Consider the following 26,241-nt stretch of genomic DNA (forward strand, 5'->3'; position numbering starts at 1 on the left):
ACATGTGTTACTGACACTGACGCACAGCCAGAACACAACTGAACTTGAACTCCTGCATGGAGAGTGCAGCTATTTATAAAAACCATCTAATATTGCAGAATATACTAATATTAAAAACATAAGATATTTCAGGGACATTCCAGAAATGGTAAATACCAATTCTGAAAGTTTCTTTTCTGATAAGCCCACAGCGTGCATTAAATTGGTGAATGACATCATATACAGTTTTTCAAGTTTCTGCTGCACATCAGTTTTATTAGTTTGTCATGTATACTCAGTGAATCCCGTTTCAGCTGTTACATTATTTTCAAGAGTTCCTGAAATATTAATGAATCTAAAACTTCCTGTATAAAGTTATAGAAGTATATGTTGGATGGCCTACTTGAGCATTCCTGAGTTCTTTGTTGAGATTAGTTGTCAGTTTTTGTGCTGTTGGAATTTGTCAGAAATTTACATAAGGCACTTCCTTTTGTATTTGCACCTATGTTTTTTGATGCATACATGTTTACAATGAGTTTAAATTAATGGAAAATTGCTGGTAATAACTACATTGTAAAGATCATAAAATCATTATAAAGATCATATTATGACCATCCAGTATTCTTGACATCCATTTGTTGTAGCAGCTTACAACATATTCTGAACTCAAACATAGTGAGCTATCTCAAATAGAATGGCCTCCTCCATGACAATCAGCAGAGATTTCGAAAATCTTGATCATGTGAAACCTAGCTCCCATTTTTCTCACATGGCATGCCGAAATCTGTGGATTGAGGCAGGTCGGTAGATGCAGTATTTCTTGATTTCTAGAAAGCATTTGACTCGGTAGTGCAGTTAAGCTTATTATCAAAAGTATTGGGGTATTAAGTGAAATTTGTGACTGCATTGAGGATTTTCTGCAAGGGAGAATGCAGCAGGTTAGCTTGGATGGAGAGTCATTGACATGTGTCGAAATAACTTCAGGTGTACCCAGGAAAGTGTGTTAGGTCCCTTGCTGTTCATGTTGTATATTAATGACCTAGTGGGCAGTATTAATAGTAATCTCAGACTTGTTGCAATTGATGCTGTTATCTGTAATGATGTACAGTCAGAAAGAATCTGCACAAATAGTTCTACATCTACATCTATACTCTGCAAATAACTATGTAGTGCATGGCAGAAGGTATGTCCCATTGTACCAAATATTAGGGTTTCTTCCCATTCCATTCACATATAGTGTGTGGGAGGAATGATGTAAGTTTGTATGATTGTTTAAATGCCTCTGTGCATGCTGTAATTAATCTAATCTGTCCTCACAGTCCCTATGGGACTAATATGTATAGGGGTTGTAGTATATTCCTAGAGTCATCATTTAAGGCTGGTTCTTGAAACTTTGTAAATAGGCCTTCTCGGGATAGTACATGTGTATCTTCAAGAGTCTGCCAGTTCAGTTTCTTAAGCATGTCTGTGACATTCTCCCACAGATCAAACAAATACGTGATCATTTGCGCTGCCCTTCTCTGTATACTTTCAGTATCCCTTGTTAGTCCTATTTGGCATGGGTCCCACACACTAAAGCAAGCATTCTCTCTCTCTATCTTTCCAGTCTTCCGCCACCTCCCAAAGTCTCACTGTCCGGCCACAGAGGAGCATTCCCTTTGTAACTCAGTACCACCCAGCACTGGAGCAACTGAATTACATTCTCATCCAGGTTTTTGACTACCTCTTGTCGTGCCCTGATTTGAGAAATGTCCAACCCACTATCCTTCCCACCCCTCCCACAGTGGTATTCCGCCATCCACTGAACCTACACAATACACTCATCCATCCCAACACAACCCCTACTCCCAACACCTTATCTCTTGGCTCATAGCCCTACAACAGACCTAGATGCAAGACCTGTCCCTTACATCCTCCCACCACCACCTACTCCTGTCTGGTCACCTATCCCATCAAAGGCATGGCTACCTATGGAACCAGTCATGAGATGTACAAGCTATGTTGCAACCCCTGGGCTGCATTCTGTGTGGGCATGACAACCAACAAGCTGTCTGTCCACATGAATGGCCACAGACAAACTGTGGCCGAGAAACAAGTGGGCCACCTTGTTGCTGAGCACGCTGCCCAACATGACATCCTTCATTTCAATGACTGCTTCACAACCTGTGCCATATGGATCCTTCCCACCAACACCAGTTTTTCTGAATGACACACATGGGAACTTTCCCTGAAATATATCCTATGTTCTCAGAACCCTCCTAGCCTTACACAGCCCTCATTCCACCACTCCACCAGTCTTTTTACTTCTCTCCTTTTCCGTTAACCCCCCCCCCCCCCTCCCGCACACACCTCTCCCCTGCCCTACATCCACCCTCCTGACTGCACGTAGCTGCCCTACACTTTCTCCACCTTGTCCCTGAACGCTCCTCAGCACAACTTCACTTCAGTTCAGGCAACTGCTCTCTAATAATTAAAATTAACTAATAACTAGTATTGCCAATGTCACAGTAGTGTGTGTTTTCTGGTGTATGTGTGGTTGTGTGTGTGAATGTGTGTACTTTCTGTCAGAACAAAAGCCAGGTCCAAAAGCTAATTAATGCTGTGTCCCGTTACATGTGTCTATGCTATAGGTGAGTTGTCATGTTTCCTTTATTTTACACATGGTGTTAATTTATATGTATATTTCTCAACACATATTTTACAAAAAATATTACTTTTTACAAATTTATTATAAAGTGTAGGCTCTGGAGTTCTGCTATTTAGACACTGTGCATGTATTTATCATCATCTTTGCTCTTTTAAGTGACCTTGATTTTCATTTAGCTTAAGTCTAAAACAGTTACAGAAAGACAATAGAAATGATTGAAATATCTTGCTTTTGTTCCATGGAATTTCAGGCAAACTACCAGATGTCAGGAGTTTGGTGCAGAGAGTTCTGACCATCTCCAGAACCATACTGGTAAAAAGGCACTGGGTTCCTGTATTTAAGAGTCCACTGACACATGTGTGGTGTACTTAGATGACACTGCAAATCCACTGCTTGAGTGCATGCACTTCTGCTGTGGATCTGTAAAGTGCGCTGCGCATATCCATGGTGAAAGCTCACCTTATCAATATAAGATCTATCGTCTGCACACGTTAAAATTACATAAAGCATGAAGTTTATCTGTGACAGGATTCCATGCAGAATCTTAACTGAAAGCCACCAACCTAATAGATAAGGGACTCAGATTTTCCACAGATTCATTGATGATGGAGCTCCAGAAGTTTGACATATGGGCCACAATTTTTGCTTCATTGTATTTCATCAAATGGCCATTGGGAACACACTGTTCAGCAACAGCTGTCTTAGTGGTTTGGAGGAGGCGTGTATGCTGCTGATGTTCCACGATGTGTTCCTGAACAGTGCGTGTTGTGTGCCCTATATAAGATTTGCTGCATTTCTATGGAACCTGTAAATACCTACCTTGCACAACTCTTAAGTCATCTTTGATAGATCCCAAAAGTGCTGAGATGTTGGAAGGCTGGTGGAAGATCGCTTTTAAGTTATGTCTTCTCAATGTTCTGCCTTTTTTTGCAAAGACGTTTTCAATGTATGGTCAATAAGCAGTTGCTTTGAAGATCCCATTTTCCTCCTTGTTCTGTCATTTGTGCATCTGTGTTTTTTGAATAATGTGATGGTTTTGCGATGGTGAGTGCTTTGTCTCCACCCGTGGCCAATCTTTTTATGGGAGATTTTGAGGAGTGAGCTCTCGCCTCAGCTGTTTTAAAACAAACAGTATTTTGGCAATACATTGATGCCACTTTAATAGTTTAGCCTCATAGTTCGCACAGTCTCCATGAGTTCCTTCAACATCTGAACTTGATTCATGAAAACATAGAATTTACTATGGAGATGGAGAGAGAAGGTTGTTTGTCATTTTTAGATGTGTTGGTGCAATGTAAGAGTGTTGACACACTTTGACATTTGGCACTTGAGAAGCGTACTGATACAATCTGTATTTACAAATACTAGTTGCCACCATCTGGCACAAACAATGGTCGTTCTGAAGAACTTAATCCACCAAACCCATACCATCTCAGTTGCCGATAAGCTGCAGAAGGAACTGGAACACCTACAGACCATGTTTCTGAACAATAGATACTTGTCTCAGCAAGTACAGAGTGTATCTAAAAACAAAGATGATGAGACTTACCAAACAAAAGCGCTGGCAGGTCGATAGACACACAAACAAACAAAAACATACACACAAAATTCTAGCTTTCGCAACCAACGGTTGCTTCATCAGGAAAGAGGGAAGGAGAGGGAAAGACGAAAGGATGTGGGTTTTAAGGGAGAGGGTAAGGAGTCATTCCAATCCCGGGAGCGGAAAGACTTACCTTAGGGGGAAAAAAGGACGGGTATACACTCGCACACACACACATATCCATCCACACATGTGCGGATGGATATGTGTGTGTGTGCGAGTGTATACCCGTCCTTTTTTCCCCATAAGGTAAGTCTTTCCGCTCCCGGGATTGGAATGACTCCTTATCCTCTCCCTTAAAACCCACATCCTTTCGTCTTTCCCTCTCCTTCCCTCTTTCCTGACGAAGCAACCGTTGGTTGCAAAAGCTAGAATTTTGTGTGTATGTTTGTGTTTGTTTGTGTGTCTATTGACCTGCCAGCGCTTTTGTTTGCTAAGTCTCATCATCTTTGTTTTTAGATATATTTTTCCCACGTGGAATGTTTCCCTCTATTGTATTCAAGCACAGAGTGTGCTACAGATGCACAAACAACTGAAAAAGGAAAAGGATAGGGTTTCAAAATGAGTGCTTATCTGCCACATATTTTCCGTGAAAATATGCAGAATGCTAAGAAGGCATAAGGTTAAAGTGAACTTTTGTCCTCTTTCCAAAATCTTGGTATTTTTGAGATCTTTCAAAGACAATTTAGAGTTGTACAAGACTGGTATTTACAGGACTCCATGCAAATGTGGCAAATCTTATGTAGCGTGATTGGATCTATTCACCACGTGGCAGTAGCAAAGACAAACAAAAGTTAGGAAATGTGCAGGCAGTAGCTCATTCTTCTGGCAGAAGGGTTGAAAAGGAAGGAAGGGTGATGAAGGAAAATGACCAGTGAGGTTTAGGAAATGAGGAGAATTATGGAAAAGTCACACAGAACCCCAGGTCATGGGAGTCTTGCTTCATGGGACGAGAAGACTTGAAAACCTGAGAGCTTAAAGATGGGAGATAGGGTTATAAGAAAGTTAGAGATCAGTGACCAAACATCTTGAAATAGTTAGTAAGAGCAGAAAGCTAAGTTTATTATATGTGGTAGATGTAGTGGACAGGGAAAATAGATAGGTCAGAAAATAAAAGATATAGAAAACTGAAAGGAAGTGAATAAAGAAATAAATTAATGTAAATTAAGGCCAAGTGAGTGGTGAGAACCAAGGACATGTTGTAATGCCAGTTCCCATTTGCAGATCTCTGAGAAACTTTTGTCATGGTGAAGAATCCATATGGTATATTTGGTGAGATAGGCACTGTGGTCATGACAGTCATGTTGCAGAAAATGCTCTGTAACAGGATATTGTGTGTTGTCAGTGTGTACCCTTTGTTTATGCCCATTCATCCTAACTGATTACTTAGTGGTAGTCATACCAATGTAGAAGGCAGAACAATGTTCACATAACAGCTGGTATACAACGTGTCATTTCACATGTGCCTCTCCCTTTGATAGTGTATGCTTTTCCATTTACAGGGCTGGTATAAGCGGTGGTAGGAGGGTGCATAGGACAAATCTTAACAGTGATGATGGTCACAGGAGCCATTGGGTAGGAAAATGGGTGCAGAAGGAGCATAGGGTCTAGCCAGGCTTTTGTGGAGATTGGGAAGGGGCAAGCTCTTCTAGGTCTGATGGGCAAAATGTCAGACACAACGGACCTTATTTCAGGGCATTGTTTTAGGAAATCTTAGACTTGTAGAAGCAGCTGATTAATAAGTTCAAGACCAAGATAGTACAGAGTGATAAGAAGTACAGTCCTGTATTGTTTTTTGGATGTTTAAGTAGCACCAGGATTGGACATGATGGCCTGGGAAACCTGCTTTTGGACTAGACTGGTGGGGGTGATGATGTCCTATGAAGGCTGAGGTGAGAGTGTTGGTGTATTGATGTAAATAGTCTGCATGTGAATAAATATGTTTACCTCAAATACCAAGGCTGTAACTGAGGACACATTTGATATTTAAAGAATGGCAACTATCAACATGTAAGTACTGTTGTCCACTTGTATGTTTAATACGAACAGAAGTGTGCAGCTGACCCTCAGTGAGGATGAGGTCAACATCAAGGAAAATCTAATGGGATTCAGAATACCACCATATGAAATTTAATTGGGGGATTTTATTTAAAGATTCCAAAAATTTTAATGGCGCAGCCTCACCATGAGTCCACGTGGCAAAAATGTTATTATTGTACAGAAGCCAAAGATGGACCGAAGGCTTATGGATTCTAGGAAAGCTCCCGCCAAATGACCCATGAAAAGGTTGGCATAGGAAGGAGCTATCCTGATTCCCCTGGCCGTGCCACTGATCTTTTTGTGTGTCTGACCATCAAAGGTAAAGTAGTTGTTGGTAAATATAAAGCTGATTAAGGTGAGCAGGAAGAATGTCATAGGTTTTGAATTAGCTGGGCTCTGTTTGAGGTAATGTTTAGCAGCAGACAGACCACGTATGTGGGGGCAGTTGGTGTAGAGTGAGATAACATCAGTGGTGGCAAAATTTAAGACAATCTAGAAATTGTCAGTGTCTTTAGTATAGGAGGGAAGTATTTGTGCTATAGCTGCCAGGTGTTGATCAACTATGGCAGATATACACTGATCAGTGAGAACATAATGACCACCTACCTAATAGCCGACATGTCCACCTTTGGCATGGATAACTGTGCCGATGAGTCATGGCATGAATGCATTGAGGCCTCAATCACAACACAGATGTGTTTGATCAGGTTCAGCTCAGGCAAGTTGGGGGGCGAGCACATCAATTGGAACTTGCCACTGATTTCCTCAAACCACTGCATCACACTTCTGGGCTTACCCACAGGGTCTTAAATACAGCAGCTCAGTGCAATTTCATTGTTATTCACCTGAGGATGACCAGAAGACTTGGCACCAAGCTATCATGGCAGGAAGTTGCAGACACCTGGCAGTTCATCCAAAATTTAATGGAACAATTGTATGCTGGTAAAGTTTTAAATTTATCATCATGCTTTTGCTTGTGTGATTTCATGCCACATTAAAAGTATAAGCTGTCTTAAATTAATGTCATTCCAAAGTTTTTTTAAGGATTACTGTGTTTTGTAACTTCTTGTGATAAAGAGTGGTAGTTAATAATGTTATTGTTTTTATTTTCAGTGATATCTTTGATGAATGTCGCACATCTCTAGCATCATACTTTAAGGGAAATAATGAACCAGTTCCTTGGACTTTTGACACAAAATTGGTATTTGAATATGAAAATCAGTTTATGGACAGATTGAAGCTAATTAAGGTAAATATATGCTTACAGTATTTACATCAAATCTGAGTATTAGTCCAGTGAAATTTTTATATTTTATTTCTAAATGATTCATTACTTCTGTTTAATTTTTGGTTGACTTTGTATTTCATTCATCTTGCTTGTTTTTCTCATGTTATTGCAGTATTTTTTGAACTGTGGATGTTCTCTTTCTCTCATTCTTTCAATTATTTAGTGTTTGTTTCCTTATTTTACTGCGTACATCACATTGCTTCCTATTTTTCGTCTTTTCCTTTCTTCTTAGCTAGCAGATCATAAGGTGGTAATCAGAGCTGAAAGTTCAAACTTGTTTAAAACATACATAACAACTGTAATTTCCAAAGTAATATACTGATTAATACCTATAGTGTGTACGCCATTTACTGAGTTCCACTACTGTGCCAATCATTTATTAATAAAATTTAAACAGCGGGTAAAGAGAGACACACTATGTATAGAGGAGATTCAAAGTGATGAATAAGGACATAAGCAAAAAGTTGAATAATTTAACCTATAGTTCAAAGAAGTGTTCTTTTTCAAGCATGAAACCCAAGAATAGCTTTGTAACCGGCCGCAGCTGTAGTGAATGCTGCTCCACACATTTCATCTTTGGGAAAAATAATCATAAAAAATTGTGTAAAAGGTACCAGAAATTGAATCTGTGGCCTCAACAATATTAGTTATCAATACTAATCACTGCAGTACAGTACAAAATTCTTTTAGACATTACAAGTAACTTATTAACTAAGTTCTGTAATATGCTCCCATAATGTGAAAGTTGGTAAGTCGCACTGTGGCTCAGATTTCATCCTTAAGCATTGTTTTGCTCCTGACAACTTGACTATGCATTTTGATTTCAAAGAAGGCAAAAGGATGCAGCTCACTATAAGACAGTGCCTTCTAAAGTTCTGTGTTCATGTTGATTGGCTTTGTAATTGTTTTACTTTTCTGAATTTATTGTGGCTAAATGTGTAGTACAGGTAGGAAAGTTAAGATATATCATAAGCATCTGCTTCATATGTTTCAGGAGTTCTTTGTGACAGCACTTGAATTTTTTAAACTGGAGAAAGTTGAAATTGGAGGAGGGAAGGGGCGAGTACTTGGCCCAAAAGTACAAAAAATTTACTCTGATTTTTGTGACTTATATGGTCAGTTTGGAAGCATTACATACAATCCATTTGACCCCACTGATGAAAGTTTTGTGAAAGATTATTCAGTCTTCAGAGAGAAAATTGAGGACTTTGATCGCAAACTTGCTACTCTTTTGTGTCAAGCCATTGATGATTGCTACAATCTTGAGAGCATTTACAAGGTACTTTAATTTTGGTAATTTTATGTTGTGAAAGCCTAAGCATATGTAAACAAAAATAATCATTCTGAAATTAATACTGTTATGAAAAGTACAGATTGCTACAGCCAGTAAAGATGACACGTTGAGTTGCAGACAGGCACAGTGAAAAGCCTGTTAAACATAGAGCTTTCCACCAAAGCCTGAGCTGTCCACCAAAGCCTTTGTCAGAAAAGAAAACACTCACACATTCACAAAAGTAGGCCAGCATTCTGGCCACAGTGGCCAGTGATAGCCATCATGCGTGAGTGAAGTGTGCCTGCTTGTGTGAAAGTAGCTATGGCTGAAAGCTCAATGTATAACAGTCTTTTCATTGTGCTGTCTGCAAGCTGATGTGTTGCCTTTATAGTGAGCAGCAATCTATCCTTTTCATAATATTGTTGATATTCCAATCTGGATCTTCCATTATTTTGTTCTGAAGTTAATAGTATTTGACAAAAACCTACTAGAGTTTCAAATTTATTGATAAATTGTTAAAATATTGAAACATATAGTGCTATTACATTTAATCAAAATGTACTCTTAGTGGTTCTTTACTGAACAGTTTAATCCCCTTGTGATAGGATATTTACACTACTGGCCTAAAAAATTGCTACACCATGATGATGACGTGCTACAGACGCAAAATTTAACTGACAGGAAGAAGATGCTGTGATATGCAAATGATTAGCTTTTAAGAGCATTCACACAAGGTTGGTGCCGGTGGCGACACCTACAACGTGCTGACATGAGGAAAGTTTCCAACCGATTTCTCATACACAAACAGCAGTTGACGGGCGTTGCCTGGTGAAATGTTGTTGTGATGCCTCGTGTAAGGAGGAGAAATGCGTACCATCACGTTTCCGACTTTGGTAAAGGTTGGATTGTAGCATATCGCGACTGCGGTTTATTGTATCAAGACATTGCTGAAAGCATTGTTTGAGATCCAATGACTGTTAGCAGAATGAACACCATGCTGGATCCCAACGTCCTCGTATCACTACCAGTCAAGATGACATCCGCATGGCTGTAACGGATCGTGCAGCCACGTCTCGATCCCTGAGTCAACAGACGGGGATGTTTGCAAGGCAACAACCATCTGCACGAACAGTTTGACGTTTGCAGCAGCATCGACTATCAGCTCGGAGACCATGGCTGCGGTTGCCCTTGACACTGCATCATAGACAGGAGAGCCTGCGATGGTGTACTCCACGACGAAACTGGGTGCACGAATGACAAAATGTCATTTTTTCAGATGAATCCAGGTTCTGTTTACAGCATCTTGATGGTTGCATCCATGTTTGGCGACATCACGGTGAAAGCACATTGGAAGCATGTATTTGTCATCGCCATACTGGTGTATCTTCCGGCGTGATGGTATGGGGTGCCATTGGTTACACGTCTCGGTCACCTCATGTACGCATTGATGGCACTTTGAACAGTGGATGTTACATTTCAGATGTGTTATGACCTGTGGCTCTACCCTTCATTCGATACCTGCGAAACGCTACCTTTCAGCAGGATAATGCCCGACCGCATGTTGCAGGTCCTCTACGGGCCTTTCTGGATACAGAAAATGTTCGACTGCTGCCCTGGCCAGCACATTCTCCAGATCTCTCACCAATTGAAAATGTCTGGTCAATGGTGGCCGGGTAACTGGCTCGTCACAATACGCCAGTCACTACTCTTGATGAACTGTGGTATCGTGTTGAAGCTGCATGGGCAGCTGTACCTGTACACGCCATCGAAGCTCTGTTTGCCTTAATGCCCAGGCGTATCAAGGCCGTTATTATGGCCAGAGGTGGTTGTTCTGGGTACTGATTTCTCAGGATCTATGCACCCAAATTGTGTGAAAATGTAATCACATGTCAGTGCTAGTATAATATATTTGTCCAATGAATACCTGTTTATCATCTGCATTTCTTCTTGGTGTAGCAATTTTAATGGCCAGTAGTGTATGTGTGTAGGTGTAACATGGAGATTATTTTGCAGTGTTGTGCAACGATTGTGAATATCACATTTTTTTCCTTGCTTTCCTTATTAATTTAATGTTTTTTGTCAATTAGTAATGTTTCCAAGATGTTCATAGTGGGCGGTCATGGTATGTTTCAATTTTTTAAGCAAATTCTTGCATGAATATTTAATGCTCTTCCCAATAATGATACTTATAACTCTCTTTTGTATTCTGAGGGTACTCTGATCTGCAGTAGAGTAAGCCAGAATGTTATTATATATTTTAGATATGATTGTAAATATGCATAATATGCACTCACATTACCTGCTCACTTATGTGGCATTTCAGTAGCCTTATGGCATAGCAATCTTTACCCAACTTTGAATTAACGAATTCCACATACTTGTCTCATTTCACGTTACTTTGTGTTGTCCAAATGCAAATTGTTTTTCCATTTAGTTTTTATTTAGCAAATATGACAGTTCCATTTGAAAGAGACTTTATTTTTAACCAAAAATACAATGAGGGACTTAATGTACAGGATTGGCTGAGTAAGAACTCTGTAATGGACTGCTTGAGGTTTGAGAACTGATGGTGCAAATAATTCTACCACACTTTTTTGGGGTTAATAATGTTCTTTGTGAATAGGTAGAGTTCCTCCACAATGTGATACCATGGGACAGAATTCGACAGAATTAAATTTCATTCAGTGCACCCCCAATCTATATTATCTCCAGGAGCCAGTGAGATTTAATCTTTCAAGGTGGCTTCCTGTGAATAGTGCTGGATGGTGATAAATGCTCTCCTGCAGATAGTGATGAAGCAATGTTTTCAGTGGTGATGCATGTGTACTCATTGTTGCCTGCTGTGCAGCAACTCTTTGTAAGGCTTGGTAGTGTGGAAGAAGAGCGCCTTCTTTCTATTGCCACACTTCAGCAATACTCATCCCCTCATGATTCCATATCTCACTTTCTCTCTAGCTCTGCAAAGAGGCACCTTCCAATATGAGGGACATTATAATAATATAAATGTGTAAGCTTGTGTTACGGAAACAATATCTGAAACATAATTTGCTATAAAATTTGTCGGTTCCACAAAATCAAGAATAATGTAATCAAATTACACCTCATGATGTTGCAACTGAACCTGTGTAACAGAAACATGCTGTTGCAAGGACCCACAAAAAGATTTTGACTGGTTGCAATGTTTCCTTCAGTGATATTTACGAAAATAAGTATAGTGTTCTCAGAATATTATTAGACACCATATTGTGTCTAATACTTGAACTGCAGTTGCCACCGAGAAACTCAAGCAGCAGGTATCTTGAGAACACCAGCAGGAGTGTGGGGAACAGTGAGAAACTGCACCTGTAAAATTGTGGATGGTGAACTATAGGGCAGGCTAATTGCACTCAAATTTTACATAAAATCAACCAAAAAGTATAAGATCTTCACACATATTTGTTATTGTTAGCAACATGATTTTGAAGGTCTTCTTTCAACAAATGTACTTTTGATGTTAGTATGCCATATTTTTAAGAAATTATTGGTGGTATAGCATTATTTACTGGGTAATGTTGCAGTTTATCAACATAGCTGGGACCCTTCTTGAACGTGATATTGTTAAGACGGCAATTGAGCCAAAGTACTCTGTCATTCTCACAATGTTAGGAGAAGAGATGGCCACTGTTCAGGTGAGTTCCCCTTTGTGTATGCCATATACATGAGATTTGTTAAAAAAGTTTCCTTGTAAATAAGCGAAATTGGTTGCAGGAACTTTTTGAAGAACATCAGATGCTGTACTCACAGAGGAAGTATGTGCCCGCTGATATGAATTTCCCTCCAGTGGCTGGAGCCATTATGACAATCCACAAATTACGAGAGAGAGTTCGACCACATATTGAGAACTTGAAATCATTTGATAATCCGTATGTAGTAATTTGTCTTTAAACTAAGTACTGTAAATACCATGTGTAGGTAATTAGTTTTACAGTATTAGGAATATTATAGAGAGCTACTCACCATAAAGATGATATGCTGAGTTGCAGAGAGGCACAAGGAAAGGACTTTTACACATTTAGTTTTCAACCAAAGCTTTCTTCATAAAAGAAAACTCTGGCACATTCACACAAGCAAGCACACCTCACACACATATAACTGACACACCTCACACACATATAACTGACATCTTTATCAGCTCGGATGGGAATGCAACTGTCATGTTGAATGAAAGGAGCAATTTGGAGTGAGGCGAGAAAGGGGGAAGGATAGCAAGGTACAGGTGGGGGTGAGGAAGAGCTCTGTCCAGCAGAGCATGCAGGGACTAGACAGATGCATGATGAGACAGCCAAGACTCTTCCCTCCCCCCACCCGTACCATGCTATCCTTCAGTCAGGCTCAATTGACCCGTCTAGACCTATAACATGAAACGTTTTACTTTCATGTGATGTTGCTTCTGAATCAGATTCTGGTGGGAAAACAACATTATTTCAATGTTACCATCCCATTGCTTTCCATAATGTTATTTGCATACTCAGCTGTGTTACTTATATTTACAGTCTGTTTTCAGTCCAAATTCTATCTTCAGCAGTGGATAATATACTTCTTAATAACTAACTAGTATTTCAAATGTACTCCTATCTGTAGAGCCACCATGTTAGAGAAGATGTTCCACTCCTGTGAAATCTAAATTTAGATGGAATACAACAGATGAGCAACCAGCATTGTCTGAATTCAAAGTAGAAAATGAGTGTGTGGTAGAAGTAGATAGTTGCAGTTGTCTTTTGATATTTTCAGTTTTTTTTTCAGATGATAAGGACAAAGGCTTACATTTGACAAATTTTCAGTGTACAAGGAAAGGGGATATACAACAACATACTGCTTCTCCTCAAAATGCGCCGAACAACAGACTTTTAGAAAAGCATTTTTCTGACAGAATTTCTTCTGCATAAAAGAAGACCCACCCCTCAGTGTGCAGACTGTACACAGAAAAGACCAAATTGCTTAGGGGAAAAACTACACTAAAAGAAACAGTTTGGTGATATTCTAAATGTCAAGTTCCACTCTGTATGCCACAGTTTTTTTTTTTTTTAATTTTACTGTAGATGGGCAGATTATTCGTTAAAACTAGTAATAAAAATCTACGCAGAATTTTTTCACAAAACATATTGACATTTAAATCAAGTTAATGCACAAAATTTGTAGTAAACGTTTTAATTATTTCAGGTTATTCAACTGAATAAACCCATCCTCCCTGTGAGTGGACAGAGGGCCACATCTTCAGCAGGGTCTGAGCAGGCACATGAAGGTGGAGGAGGGAGACATTTGCTACTTTCCGGGAGCGCCAACATTAGGTGCATTATGGAACCCCTTAGGGAAATAGCAATCAGAGCTGATGAAAAATCCGATGTGCAGTCAGTATGTTTGCGAGGGGGCCTCATTCGAGTAGAGGAGGAGGCCCTGCCTGTAGCTGTCGAGAGTGCCAGTGTTCAGTCATCTGCAACTTGGTAGCTCATGTCAGTACCAGTGATGTCTGTCACTTGTTTTCTGAGGGTCCTCAGTTCACACTGGTGGCTGGTGGAAGTGGTGAAGACTGCTGTCCTTGCACATTGGGTGCAAGCAGAGCTCACAATTTGCAACATTATTCACAAACTGATTGGGGGTCCTTTGTTTTGGAACCAAGTGGAGAGTGTCAGTCAAAGGCCCCATCAATTCTGTGACAGTTTTGGCTGCAGATTACTGGACCAGCATTATGGAGTAGAGAATTGCACCACTCCCCCTGATAGGTCAGAGGTGCACTATGTGAAGGAAACTGCTCCTTGGGTAGCATCGTACTTGAATTGCACATAGGGTTTTTTCTAGGTTACATGGTAGCTTGATATCCTCTGATGAATGCTCACCACTCATTACACAGAGAACAAAATCAGAGCATGTACAAATTAAAGCCACTTTGTCAAAATTTTGACAGTAAATTGTCAGATTACTAGTAATAAAATTCCTGAATTTACTGGCCTCCAGAAAGCTGTCAGGTGATGGAGAACATAGGGGCCTTATGTAGAGATTTTGGTGGTGAGGATGAAGGACTTATTGTCGGAGGAGCAGGAAACAGCCTGGCTAACAAATTACAGTGTAATGTTAAAAGAAGAGCAGCAACAGGACACATTCATGTGGGATTTGTCAAAGTTTTGCAGCCACATGACCAGCCCTAGTTTAACACTGCTGTTAGCCATGAAACAAAGAGTTGAGCAAATTGGTTTTGACTGGAACAAAGTCTCATATCTGTGTCATGACTGTTGCCACGATTGGGAGAGGTTGATGGACTAATCATGACCTGCATCTAAATAGGAGGGGGAGGTGAAGATTAACTGAACAGCTTGCAGAAGGTGTAAGGCGGACCACAAGCACACAATACAAAATCCATGTGATTACTGAAATCAAAGGGCACATTTTTTCAGGTTAGTGTCACATTAAAGACAGAGAATATTGAAAGAAATTACAGCAGTACAAGACTACAATAAGTGTAACTGTTTCCAGAAAAATAAAATTCATTTGTTTCATCAGAACATTAGAGGGTTGGGAAAAAACATAGGTAAGCTTATTTGTTGCCTAGAAGATGTGGAAAATTTTGAATGGATAGATTTTCTGTGCCTCTCTGAACACCTCATAACCACAGGGATGTAGAGGCTAAATATCGGGGATCATACACTTGCATCATCTTCATGGAGAGTCATCCTGGAAGAAGGAGGAGCTGCAACATACGTAAAAGTTGGACACAAAGTTAAAAATATCAAAACAAATAGTTTGGTTATAATAGAGGGAAACATTCCACGTAGGAAAAATATATCTAAAAACAAAGATGTAGTGACTTACCAAATGAAAGTGCTGGCAGGTCGACAGACACACAAACAAACACAAACATACATACAAAATTCAAGCTTTCGCAACAAACTGTTGCCTCATCAGGAAAGAGGGAAGGAGAGGGAAAGACGAAAGGATGTGGGTTTTAAGGGAGAGGGTAAGGAGTCATTCCAATCCCGGGAGCGGAAAGACTTACCTTAGGGGGAAAAAAGGACGGGTATACACTCGCACACACACACACACACACACACACACACACACACACACATATCCATCCACACATATACAGACACAAGCAGACATATTTCTGCTTGTGTCTGTATATGTGTAGATGGATATGTGTGTATGTGCGAGTGTATACCCGTCCTTTTTTCCCCCTAAGGTAAGTCTTTCCGCTCCCGGGATTGGAATGACTCCTTACCCTCTCCCTTAAAACCCACATCCTTTCGTCTTTCCCTCTCCTTCCCTCTTTCCTGATGAGGCAACAGTTTGTTGCGAAAGCTTGAATTTTGTATGTATGTTTGTGTTTGTTTGTGTGTCTGTCGACCTGCCAGCACTTTCATTTGGTAAGTCACTACATCTTTGTTTTTAGATATAAAACAAATAGTTTTTGTGTTGATCAGAACCAAGAAGTAAAATACTTCTCTGATAATTGTAACAATCTACAGATCCACTCTAGTAAACTTACATTTATTTATGAGAAATATAGATGCGTAATTGAGCTGCCTGTCAGACAAAAAGAAACAATTAGTAGTTTGTGGAGATTTCAGGTTAGACTTCTTAAAAGATGTTGAGAGGAGAAATTAACTAGAATCAATTATTGGGAGTTTCAATGTATTTATTGTAGTAGTCAGTTTTCCAACTTGTGTGCAGCAAAATATTAGGACACCTCTTGATAACATTTTCATGAATGATGCTTGGGCTGAAACAATTAATTTGTACCCAGCTGCTAATGGACTCTTATCATGGTGCACAATTAATGGAAATAAACAGTAGAGCGCCTTAGAACCCAGAGGTAGGTTCATACAAAGCAGTGAAGCTACTTGAAGAAAACAGGATACATTGTTTTAAGCGTGAGCTAAAAGGGGTGGTGTGGGATGAGGTATATGTAGAAAGAGTTGCTAATGTCAAATTCAATTTTTTCCACAGTGAATTTATGTCAGTATTTGAAAGTTGCTTTCCTAGAAAATTATCCAAAAGATCCATTAAAAGAAACAGGTAAGATATAGCCATTGATAACTAAGTAAATTAAAATCTCATGTAAGAGGAAGAAGGAAATTTATGTAAAGGCTAGAATAAGTCAGAATCAGAAATTACTTGCATACTACAGAAAATATTGTAGTATTTTAAGGGAAGTCATTAAAATGTGCAGAAGTCTTTGTGTTCTGACAGAAATAAATAATGCAGATAATAAAATTAAAACTGTATGGGACATTGTCAAATGGAAGATAGGACAGCCAGTCAGAGTACAAGGCTCCATAACAAATAAACTAAATGGCAGCATTGCGACAGATAATTCATACGTTGCAAGTAGTTTTAACAATCACTTTCTAATGTAGCATCAGTGGTATGTGCAATGCATCACTGGCAAAGGGAATTTTTCCACAAAGGCTAAAATATGCAATTATTAAACCTCTTCATAAGAAAGTTTCGTCACTGATTTTTTTTTTTTTTTTTCAAAATATTCGAAAAAGTTGTGTACTCAAGAGTAGTTGCACACTTTAAGTGGAAACAACTTACTTTGCGTATCACTGTTGGAATTCCAGAAAGGCTGCTCGACTGAGAATGCTGTTTATATATTTCTTAATCAAATAGTACAACCCTTAAATAGTAATGTATAACCTCTTGGTATTTCTTGCGATCTCTCAAAGGCCTTCGATTGTGTAGATCATGATGTTCTCATAGAAAAATTCAGAATGCAAAAGGTTATGCTGAATACGCCAGACAATGTCTGAAATGTAGAAAATTTTAGTAACTGGGGTAAAATCACAAATGGAGTCCTACAGGGTTCAATTTCGGGTCCACTGCTGTTCTTAATATATGTGAACGACCTCCCACTTCACATTCAACAAGCAAAATTGGTACTTTTTGCAGACAATACTAGTGATATAATAAATCCCATTAGAGAGAAAGCAACAAAAGAGATAGTAAACAATATTTTACAAAGAATTATGAAGTGTTTCCCTGAAAATGGATTCTCCTCAGATGTTGAAAAAACACTCTACAGTCATGCTGTCTAATTCCAGTGGGAACCATGTGCATCACGACCTATTGTTGTCAGTATATTTTGGATAAACGGGGGCATGGGTCATAAATATTGGAATACTTTATTTTACGGATCGATTTCAGTCACTGTGTGACCATCTTCAGTGCAAATTATTTGAATCTTGTAGGCCCATATCATAATAGCACAATATTTTCTATGAAGAGTAACATGTACTTTTATGATTGCTTCCAACAAATATCTTAACTTTTACTACGTGCGATAATTTTTAAATTTGCAGAAGAGCCTATCTTGTAACCTTAACCACTAAGGAGACAACTTAAGTGTAGCTTGTTTTCCCAATGGGCTCATACAATACTTTGTATCAGCAACTGCTATGGTTAACTGCTAAGGTTACATGATAGGCTTTTCTGTAAATTTAAAAATTATTGTATGAAGTAAAAGTGAGTGAAGGTATCTGATGCAAGTAATAATTATAGTAGGGCCTACAAGATTCGAATAATTTGCACTGAAGACTATCACACAGTGACTGAAATCAGTCTGGGGGAAAAAAAAAAAAAAAAAAAATTTTCAATATTTACGACCGAAGCTGCTGTTTACCCTAAATATATTGACTCTACATTCAGGTCTTTACAACAAATAGAGTCTTACCAACAATTGATGTTGCTCATGTGCAGGAGTCAGTAAGTAGGGTAGAATGCACCAAATTTGTGGGTGTACATATTGATGAAAACTTGAATTGGAAGATGCATACTAATGAGCTTCTCAAACAGTTAAGTTCAGCTGCTTTTGCTCTTTGTATAATTGCTGGTCTTGGAAAGAAATGTTTCAACCTCCACACAGAGTTTGCATATTTCCAATCAATAATGTCATACAGAGTAATTTTCTGGGGCAACTCATCACATAGAAAGAAAGTATTGATTGCACAAAAGTGAACAGTAAGAATAAGATGTGGTGGTCACCCACAGACATCATGTAGGCACCTCTTCAAGGAGCAAGGCCATCACAATACATGTTTTTATTAATCAAATTTGTCATAAACAATCCATCACAGTATGAGAAGAAAAGTGATGTACTTACGTACAGAACTGTAGGGAAAAATTTCTTTTATTATCCATTGTCAAAGCTGTCAGTGACTCAGAGAGCAGTTCAGTATGCAGCAAAAAGAATTTTTGATCCTTTGCCCAATAACACAAAATGTCTGACAGGTAGTGAAGCAAATTTTAAATCTAACCTAAGGTCATTTTTCCTGGACAACTTCTTCTAATCCATTGATGAATTTCTAATTAAAAATTGGTAGCCAGATAAAAACATCCTTGTTTTTAAGCGTATTTGCATGAGTAGGACTAATAGTAATAGTGTGTTTATTAAGTTAAATTAATCCCATATACAGAACCTGCAAACTGAGTATTTCCACATTATTTTGATAAAATAATTGTGGAAATGATGTATGGAACATATAACTGAATAAATAACTAACTCACACTCAAATTATTCTCGCAACCGAGAGCTGGCTGAAACCCAAAGTAGAAATCTCTGAAATATTTTGCACGTCATGGAAAGTATGTCAAAAAGACAGATTAGGTGCCACATGACAAACAGCATTCATTGCAGCTGACAAGAATGTTGTGTCTGTCAAGGTCAAAATTTAGGCTGCTGGGAAGTTATCTGGATGTGCATAACAGGTCTAGGAGAAATCAAATTAGTTGTTAGATGTTTTTACTGGCCAACCAATTCCACTGTGGCAGTTTTGGAAGTGTTCAGAGAAAGTCTACATTCAGCAGTGCAGAAATACTCCAATCATGCAGTATTAGTTGGAGGGACTTTAACCTACTGTGTATAGAATGTGACATTTATGGATTCACTGAAGGTGGTACAGACAGGCAGTCTTGTGAAGTAATTTTGAGCATGTTTTCCTAAAGCTCCTTGGAGCAGCTGGTTTGGCAGCCCATACCCTCTGGAAATATTTCAGACCTTGTAGCTTCCAACAGGTCTGACCTTATCAGTGGTATCAGTATTGAGACAGGCATTTGTGATCATTATGTCATCATAGCAACAGTGGTTACTAAAGTTAATAAATCCAACAAGAAGCATAGGAGAGCATTTTTTCTAGAAAGAGCAGATAAGCAGTTGTATAGCATTTCACTTTGAAAGTGGATTGAGATCATTTTGTTCCAGTATGAAGGAGGGCATGCAGCTTTACTGTATGATTACATGATGATGGCGTCCTCTTGGGTAAAATATTCCGGAGGTAAAATAGTCCCCCATTCGGATCTCCGGGCGGGGACTACTCAAGAGGATGTCGTTATCAGGAGAAAGAAAACTGGCGTTCTACGGATCGGAGCGTGGAATGTCAGATCCCTTAATCGGGCAGGTAGGTTAGAAAATTTAAAAAGGGAAATGGATAGGTTGAAGTTAGATATAGTGGGAATTAGTGAAGTTCGGTGGCAGGAGGAACAAGACTTCTGGTCAGGTGACTACAGGGTTATAAACACAAAATCAAATAGGGGTAATGCAGGAGTAGGTTTAATAATGAATAGGAAAATAGGAATGCGGGTAAGCTACTACAAACAACATAGTGAACGCATTATTGTGGCCAAGATAGATACGAAGCCCACGCCTACTACAGTAGTACAAGTTTATATGCCAACTAGCTCTGCAGATGACGAAGAAATTGAAGAAATGTATGATGAAATAAAAGAAATTATTCAGATTGTGAAGGGAGACGAAAATTTAATAGTCATGGGTGACTGGAATTCGAGTGTAGGAAAAGGGAGAGAAGGAAACATAGTAGGTGAATATGGATTGGGGGACAGAAATAAAAGAGGAAGCCGCCTGGTCGAATTTTGCACAGACCACAACATAATCATAACTAACACTTGGTTTAAGAATCATGAAAGAAGGTTGTATACATGGAAGAACCCTGGAGATACTAAAAGGTATCAGATAGATTATATAATGGTAAGACAGAGATTTAGGAACCAGGTTTTAAATTGTAAGACATTTCCAGGGGCAGATGTGGACTCTGACCACAATCTATTGGTTATGACCTGTAGATTAAAACTGAAGAAACTGCAAAAAGGTGGGAATTTAAGGAGATGGGACCTGGATAAACTAAAAGAACCAGAGGTTGTACAGAGATTCAGGGAGAGCATAAGGGAGCAATTGACAGGAATGGGGGAAATAAATACAGTAGAAGAAGAATGGGTAGCTTTGAGGGATGAAGTAGTGAAGGCAGCAGAGGATCAAGTAGGTAAAAAGACGAGGGCTAGTAGAAATCCTTGGGTAACAGAAGAAATATTGAATTTAATTGATGAAAGGAGAAAATATAGAAATGCAGTAAGTGAAACAGGCAAAAAGGAATACAAACGTCTCAAAAATGAGATCGACAGGAAGTGCAAAATGGCTAAGCAGGGATGGCTAGAGGACAAATGTAAGGATGTAGAGGCCTATCTCACTAGGGGTAAGATAGATACCGCCTACAGGAAAATTAAAGAGACCTTTGGAGATAAGAGAACGACTTGTATAAATATCAAGAGCTCAGATGGAAACCCAGTTCTAAGCAAAGAAGGGAAAGCAGAAAGGTGGAAGGAGTATATAGAGGGTCTATACAAGGGCGATGTACTTGAGGACAATATTATGGAAATGGAAGAGGATGTAGATGAAGATGAAATGGGAGATATGATACTGCGTGAAGAGTTTGACAGAGCACTGAAAGACCTGAGTCGAAACAAGGCCCCCGGAGTAGACAATATTCCATTGGAACTACTGACGGCCGTGGGAGAGCCAGTCCTGACAAAACTCTACCATCTGGTGAGCAAGATGTATGAAACAGGCGAAATACCCTCAGACTTCAAGAAGAATATAATAATTCCAATCCCAAAGAAAGCAGGTGTTGACAGATGTGAAAATTACCGAACTATCAGCTTAATAAGTCACAGCTGCAAAATACTAACACGAATTCTTTACAGACGAATGGAAAAACTAGTAGAAGCCAACCTCGGGGAAGATCAGTTTGGATTCCGTAGAAACACTGGAACATGTGAGGCAATACTGACCTTACGACTTATCTTAGAAGAAAGATTAAGGAAAGGCAAACCTACGTTTCTAGCATTTGTAGACTTAGAGAAAGCTTTTGACAATGTTGACTGGAATACTCTCTTTCAAATTCTAAAGGTGGCAGGGGTAAAATACAGGGAGCGAAAAGCTATTTACAATTTGTACAGAAACCAGATGGCAGTTATAAGAGTCGAGGGACATGAAAGGGAAGCAGTGGTTGGGAAGGGAGTAAGACAGGGTTGTAGCCTCTCCCCGATGTTGTTCAATCTGTATATTGAGCAAGCAGTAAAGGAAACAAAAGAAATATTCGGAGTAGGTATTAAAATTCATGGAGGAGAAATAAAAACTTTGAGGTTCGCCGATGACATTGTAATTCTGTCAGAGACAGCAAAGGACTTGGAAGAGCAGTTGAATGGAATGGACAGTGTCTTGAAAGGAGGATATAAGATGAACATCAACAAAAGCAAAACAAGGATAATGGAATGTAGTCTAATTAAGTCGGGTGATGCTGAGGGAATTAGATTAGGAAATGAGGCACTTAAAGTAGTAAAGGAGTTTTGCTATTTGGGGAGCAAAATAACTGATGATGGTCGAAGTAGAGAGGATATAAAATGTAGGCTGGCAATGGCAAGGAAAGCGTTTCTGAAGAAGAGAAATTTGTTAACATCCAGTATTGATTTAAGTGTCAGGAAGTCATTTCTGAAAGTATTCGTATGGAGTGTAGCCATGTATGGAAGTGAAACATGGACGATAAATAGTTTGGACAAGAAGAGAATAGAAGCTTTCGAAATGTGGTGCTACAGAAGAATGCTGAAGATTAGATGGGTAGATCACATAACTAATGAGGAAGTATTGAATAGGATTGGGGAGAAGAGAAGTTTGTGGCACAACTTGACCAGAAGAAGGGATCGGTTGGTAGGACATGTTCTGAGGCATCAAGGGATCACCAATTTAGTATTGGAGGGCAGCGTGGAGGGTAAAAATCGTAGAGGGAGACCAAGAGATGAATACACTAAGCAGATTCAGAAGGATGTAGGTTGCAGTAGGTACTGGGAGATGAAAAAGCTTGCACAGGATAGAGTAGCATGGAGAGCTGCATCAAACCAGTCTCAGGACTGAAGACCACAACAACAACAACATGAAGGACATAGAGGAATTAGGGACAAAGTATAAATAGATTGTAAATTGTTCCCTGGAGTATTATATGCCAAGTAAGTGGAAGATCTGGCAGAGAACCCGAGAAGATTCTAATCCTACATGGAATTGGTTAATGGGTCTAAGGCTTCTATCCAGTCACTTGTTGACCAGTCTGATGTGGCAGTAGAATATAGCAAAAGTAAAGCTGAAGTTTTAAATTTCACATTTAAGAAATTGTTCACACAGGTGGTTCATATAAACTTACCATCACTTGATTGTTGTACAGACTCGCTATATGGAGGACATAATATTAGGCATCCCTGGCATAGAGAAGCAACTTAAAGAGTTGAAAACTAATAAGCTGCCCTGTCGAGATGGAATTTCTTTGGTTTTACGGAGAGTACTCCACTGCTTGGCCCTTATTTAGCTTGCATTTATTGTCTCTTGCCCAGTGCCAAGCCCCCAGTGACTGGAAAAAAGCTCAGGTGTCTCCTGTATATAAGAAGGGTGAAAGAACAGACCCTTAAAATTATAGACCAACATCCTTAACATCAGTGAGCTGCAGAATTCTTGAACATATTCTCAGTTGGAATATAATAAATTTCGTTGAGACAGAAAAGCTTCTCGTCAGAAATGAACTTCGATTTTGAAAGTGATTCATGCAAAACTCAGTTTGCTGATTTCTCACATGACATCCTGTGAACCAAGGAGGAAGGGCAACAGGCAGGGTCCATACTCCTAGATTTCTGGAAAGTGCTTGACACAGTCAAAGACTTGTTAAATAATATAACCCAGTACATTGTCCTTAATATCAAGTGTTCAATTGAGGCAAGGCTATCATCAGGATTGCTCTAGGGAATTGATGGGAGTGCTCTTATTTTATACGTACATAAATGATCTAATTGACAGGGTGAGCAGCAATCAGAGGCTGTTTACTGTGATGCATGGGATGGTGTCATCATTGAGCAAGTGTAAGGGGATACAAGATGACTTAAACATACATACATACATTAATCCTTGTTCCATAGATCATGAATATGACATTTTGTAATGATGTGGAACGTGTCACTTTTAACTTAAGTTTTCTTTACACAAAATAATTAATTAAATTTTTTGTCTTATTTTCTTTTATTATTTAGTTATTTATTTACAGTTACTACTTCATATCTAAGAATTCATCTGATGAGTTGAAGGGGTTGTCATTCAGAAATCTTTTAATTTGATTTTAAATGTTGGTTGGCTATCTGTCAGACTTTTAATACTATTTGGCAAATGACCAAAGATTTTTGTGGCAGCATAATTCACCCCTTTCTGTGCCAAAGTGAGATTTAATCCAGAATAGTGAAGTTCTAGTGTTGTAGCTATACAGTACACTGTTATTTTTGAATTGGGATTGGTTATTAATGACAAATTTCATAAGAGGATATATGTATTGCGAAGGTACGGTGAATATCCCGAGTTCCTTAAATTAATGTCTGCAAGGTGATCTTGGGAGGGCTTCAGCTATTATTCTGGTTACACACTTTAGTGCAATGAATACTTTCTCTCTTAATAATGAATTGCCCCAAAATATGATGCCATATGAAAGCAGTGAATGAAAATAGGCATAGTAGGCTAATTTACTGATATCTTTATCATCAAAATTTGCAATAGACCTAACAGCGTAAGTAGCTGAACCTAACCATTTCAGCAGATCATTGATGTGTTTTTCCAACTCAGTTTCTCATCAATGCAAATTTCTAGTTGATGTAATGGATGACAACTTCCTCAAAATGTAGAAAAATGTTAGTTAATGCAGAAGAGTGGGAAAAACAATCCAATAATTTTGGAATACAGCATTTGTGGTGTACTGCTTGCTGTTTCATACAGTCATATTCATTAAATATCTGCACATTACCTTGCAAAGCAGTGTGAAATGGAAAGGCAGGTAAGGATGGTAGAAGGGAAGGTGAATGGTTGACTTAAGTTTGTCATAAGAATTTTAGGGAAGTGTGGTTCATCTGTAGAGGAGACTGCATGCATGCGGTGGTTTGGTAGGTCTGGTAAAAAGCAAGAAAAAAAGTTTTATTTATTTATATATTTTTTTAAGTGGCTCACCTTAATTTCTATGTAGTCACCTTTGAGGGATATACATCTGGTCCAGTGATCCTCAACCTTTTTCATCCCATCTGAAAAACAGTTTGTGTAAAACCTTGCAAAATACTCTTTGAATGCAGCTATCACTTCCTCATTTGATGAAAATTTAATCCCAATAAGCCAAAGTTTCAAGTTAGGTAACAGAAAGAAATAACTGGGGTCTAAATCTGGTGAATATGATGGGTGAGGAAATAATTCAAAACCCAGCTCATGCACTGACATCATTATCACTGATGTGTGGTATGGTGCATTATCCTGGTGAAAGAGCACTTTTTCACATGCCGAGCTAGGTTTTTTCTCAGCCAATGCAGATTTCAGACATTCCAACAATGAAGCATAATGGGTCCAGTTATGGTTCTGCCTTTTTCCAAGTAATCTATGAGGGTTATTCCTTGGAACTTCCAAAAACAGTGACTGTCACATTACCAGCTGACAGAATGATCTTTGCCTTCTTTGATGCACTTTCATCAGCTTTTGTCCATTGTTCAGACTGCCATTTTGACTCCAATGTGTAATCTCTTGTAGAATTTTAGAACATGTTTTTTGCTCGCGTATCATGTCATTTCTGGAAACCCAGAATCTACTATGTAGGAATCAACATGGATTCCGGAAACAGCGATCGTGTGAGACCCAACTCGCTTTATTTGTTCATGAGACCCAGAAAATATTAGATACAGGCTCCCAGGTAGATGCTATTTTTCTTTACTTCCGGAAGGCATTCGATACAGTTCCGCCCTGTCGCCTGATAAACAAAGTAAGAGCCTACGGAATATCAGACCAGCTGTGTGGCTGGATTGAAGAGTTTTTAGCAAACAGAACACAGCATGTTGTTATCAATGGAGAGACGTCTACAGACGTTAAAGTAACCTCTGGCGTGCCACAGGGGAGTGTTATGGGACCGTTGCTTTTCACAATATATATAAATGACCTAGTAGATAGTGTCGGAAGTTCCATGCGGCTTTTCGCGGATGATGCTGTAGTATACAGAGAAGTTGCAGCATTAGAAAATTGTAGCGAAATGCAGGAA

General features: G+C 39.0%; 1 protein-coding gene across 1 annotated transcript in view; it reads left to right on the forward strand.

Moving 5' to 3' along the window:
* The window catches only part of LOC124775330 (dynein beta chain, ciliary-like), a 702,744-nt gene that overhangs the window by 114,382 nt on the left and 562,121 nt on the right, over positions 1-26,241 (forward strand). Inside the window, exons 9-14 of the mRNA XM_047250162.1 lie at positions 7,380-7,515; positions 8,549-8,833; positions 12,385-12,495; positions 12,575-12,729; positions 13,497-13,721; positions 16,251-16,312. Coding sequence (XP_047106118.1) covers positions 7,380-7,515; positions 8,549-8,833; positions 12,385-12,495; positions 12,575-12,729; positions 13,497-13,721; positions 16,251-16,312 — 974 coding nt within the window. The remainder of the gene's footprint in view (positions 1-7,379; positions 7,516-8,548; positions 8,834-12,384; positions 12,496-12,574; positions 12,730-13,496; positions 13,722-16,250; positions 16,313-26,241) is intronic.

Source organism: Schistocerca piceifrons, chromosome 2, assembly GCF_021461385.2.
Source record: "Schistocerca piceifrons isolate TAMUIC-IGC-003096 chromosome 2, iqSchPice1.1, whole genome shotgun sequence".
Taxonomy (NCBI): domain Eukaryota; kingdom Metazoa; phylum Arthropoda; class Insecta; order Orthoptera; family Acrididae; genus Schistocerca; species Schistocerca piceifrons.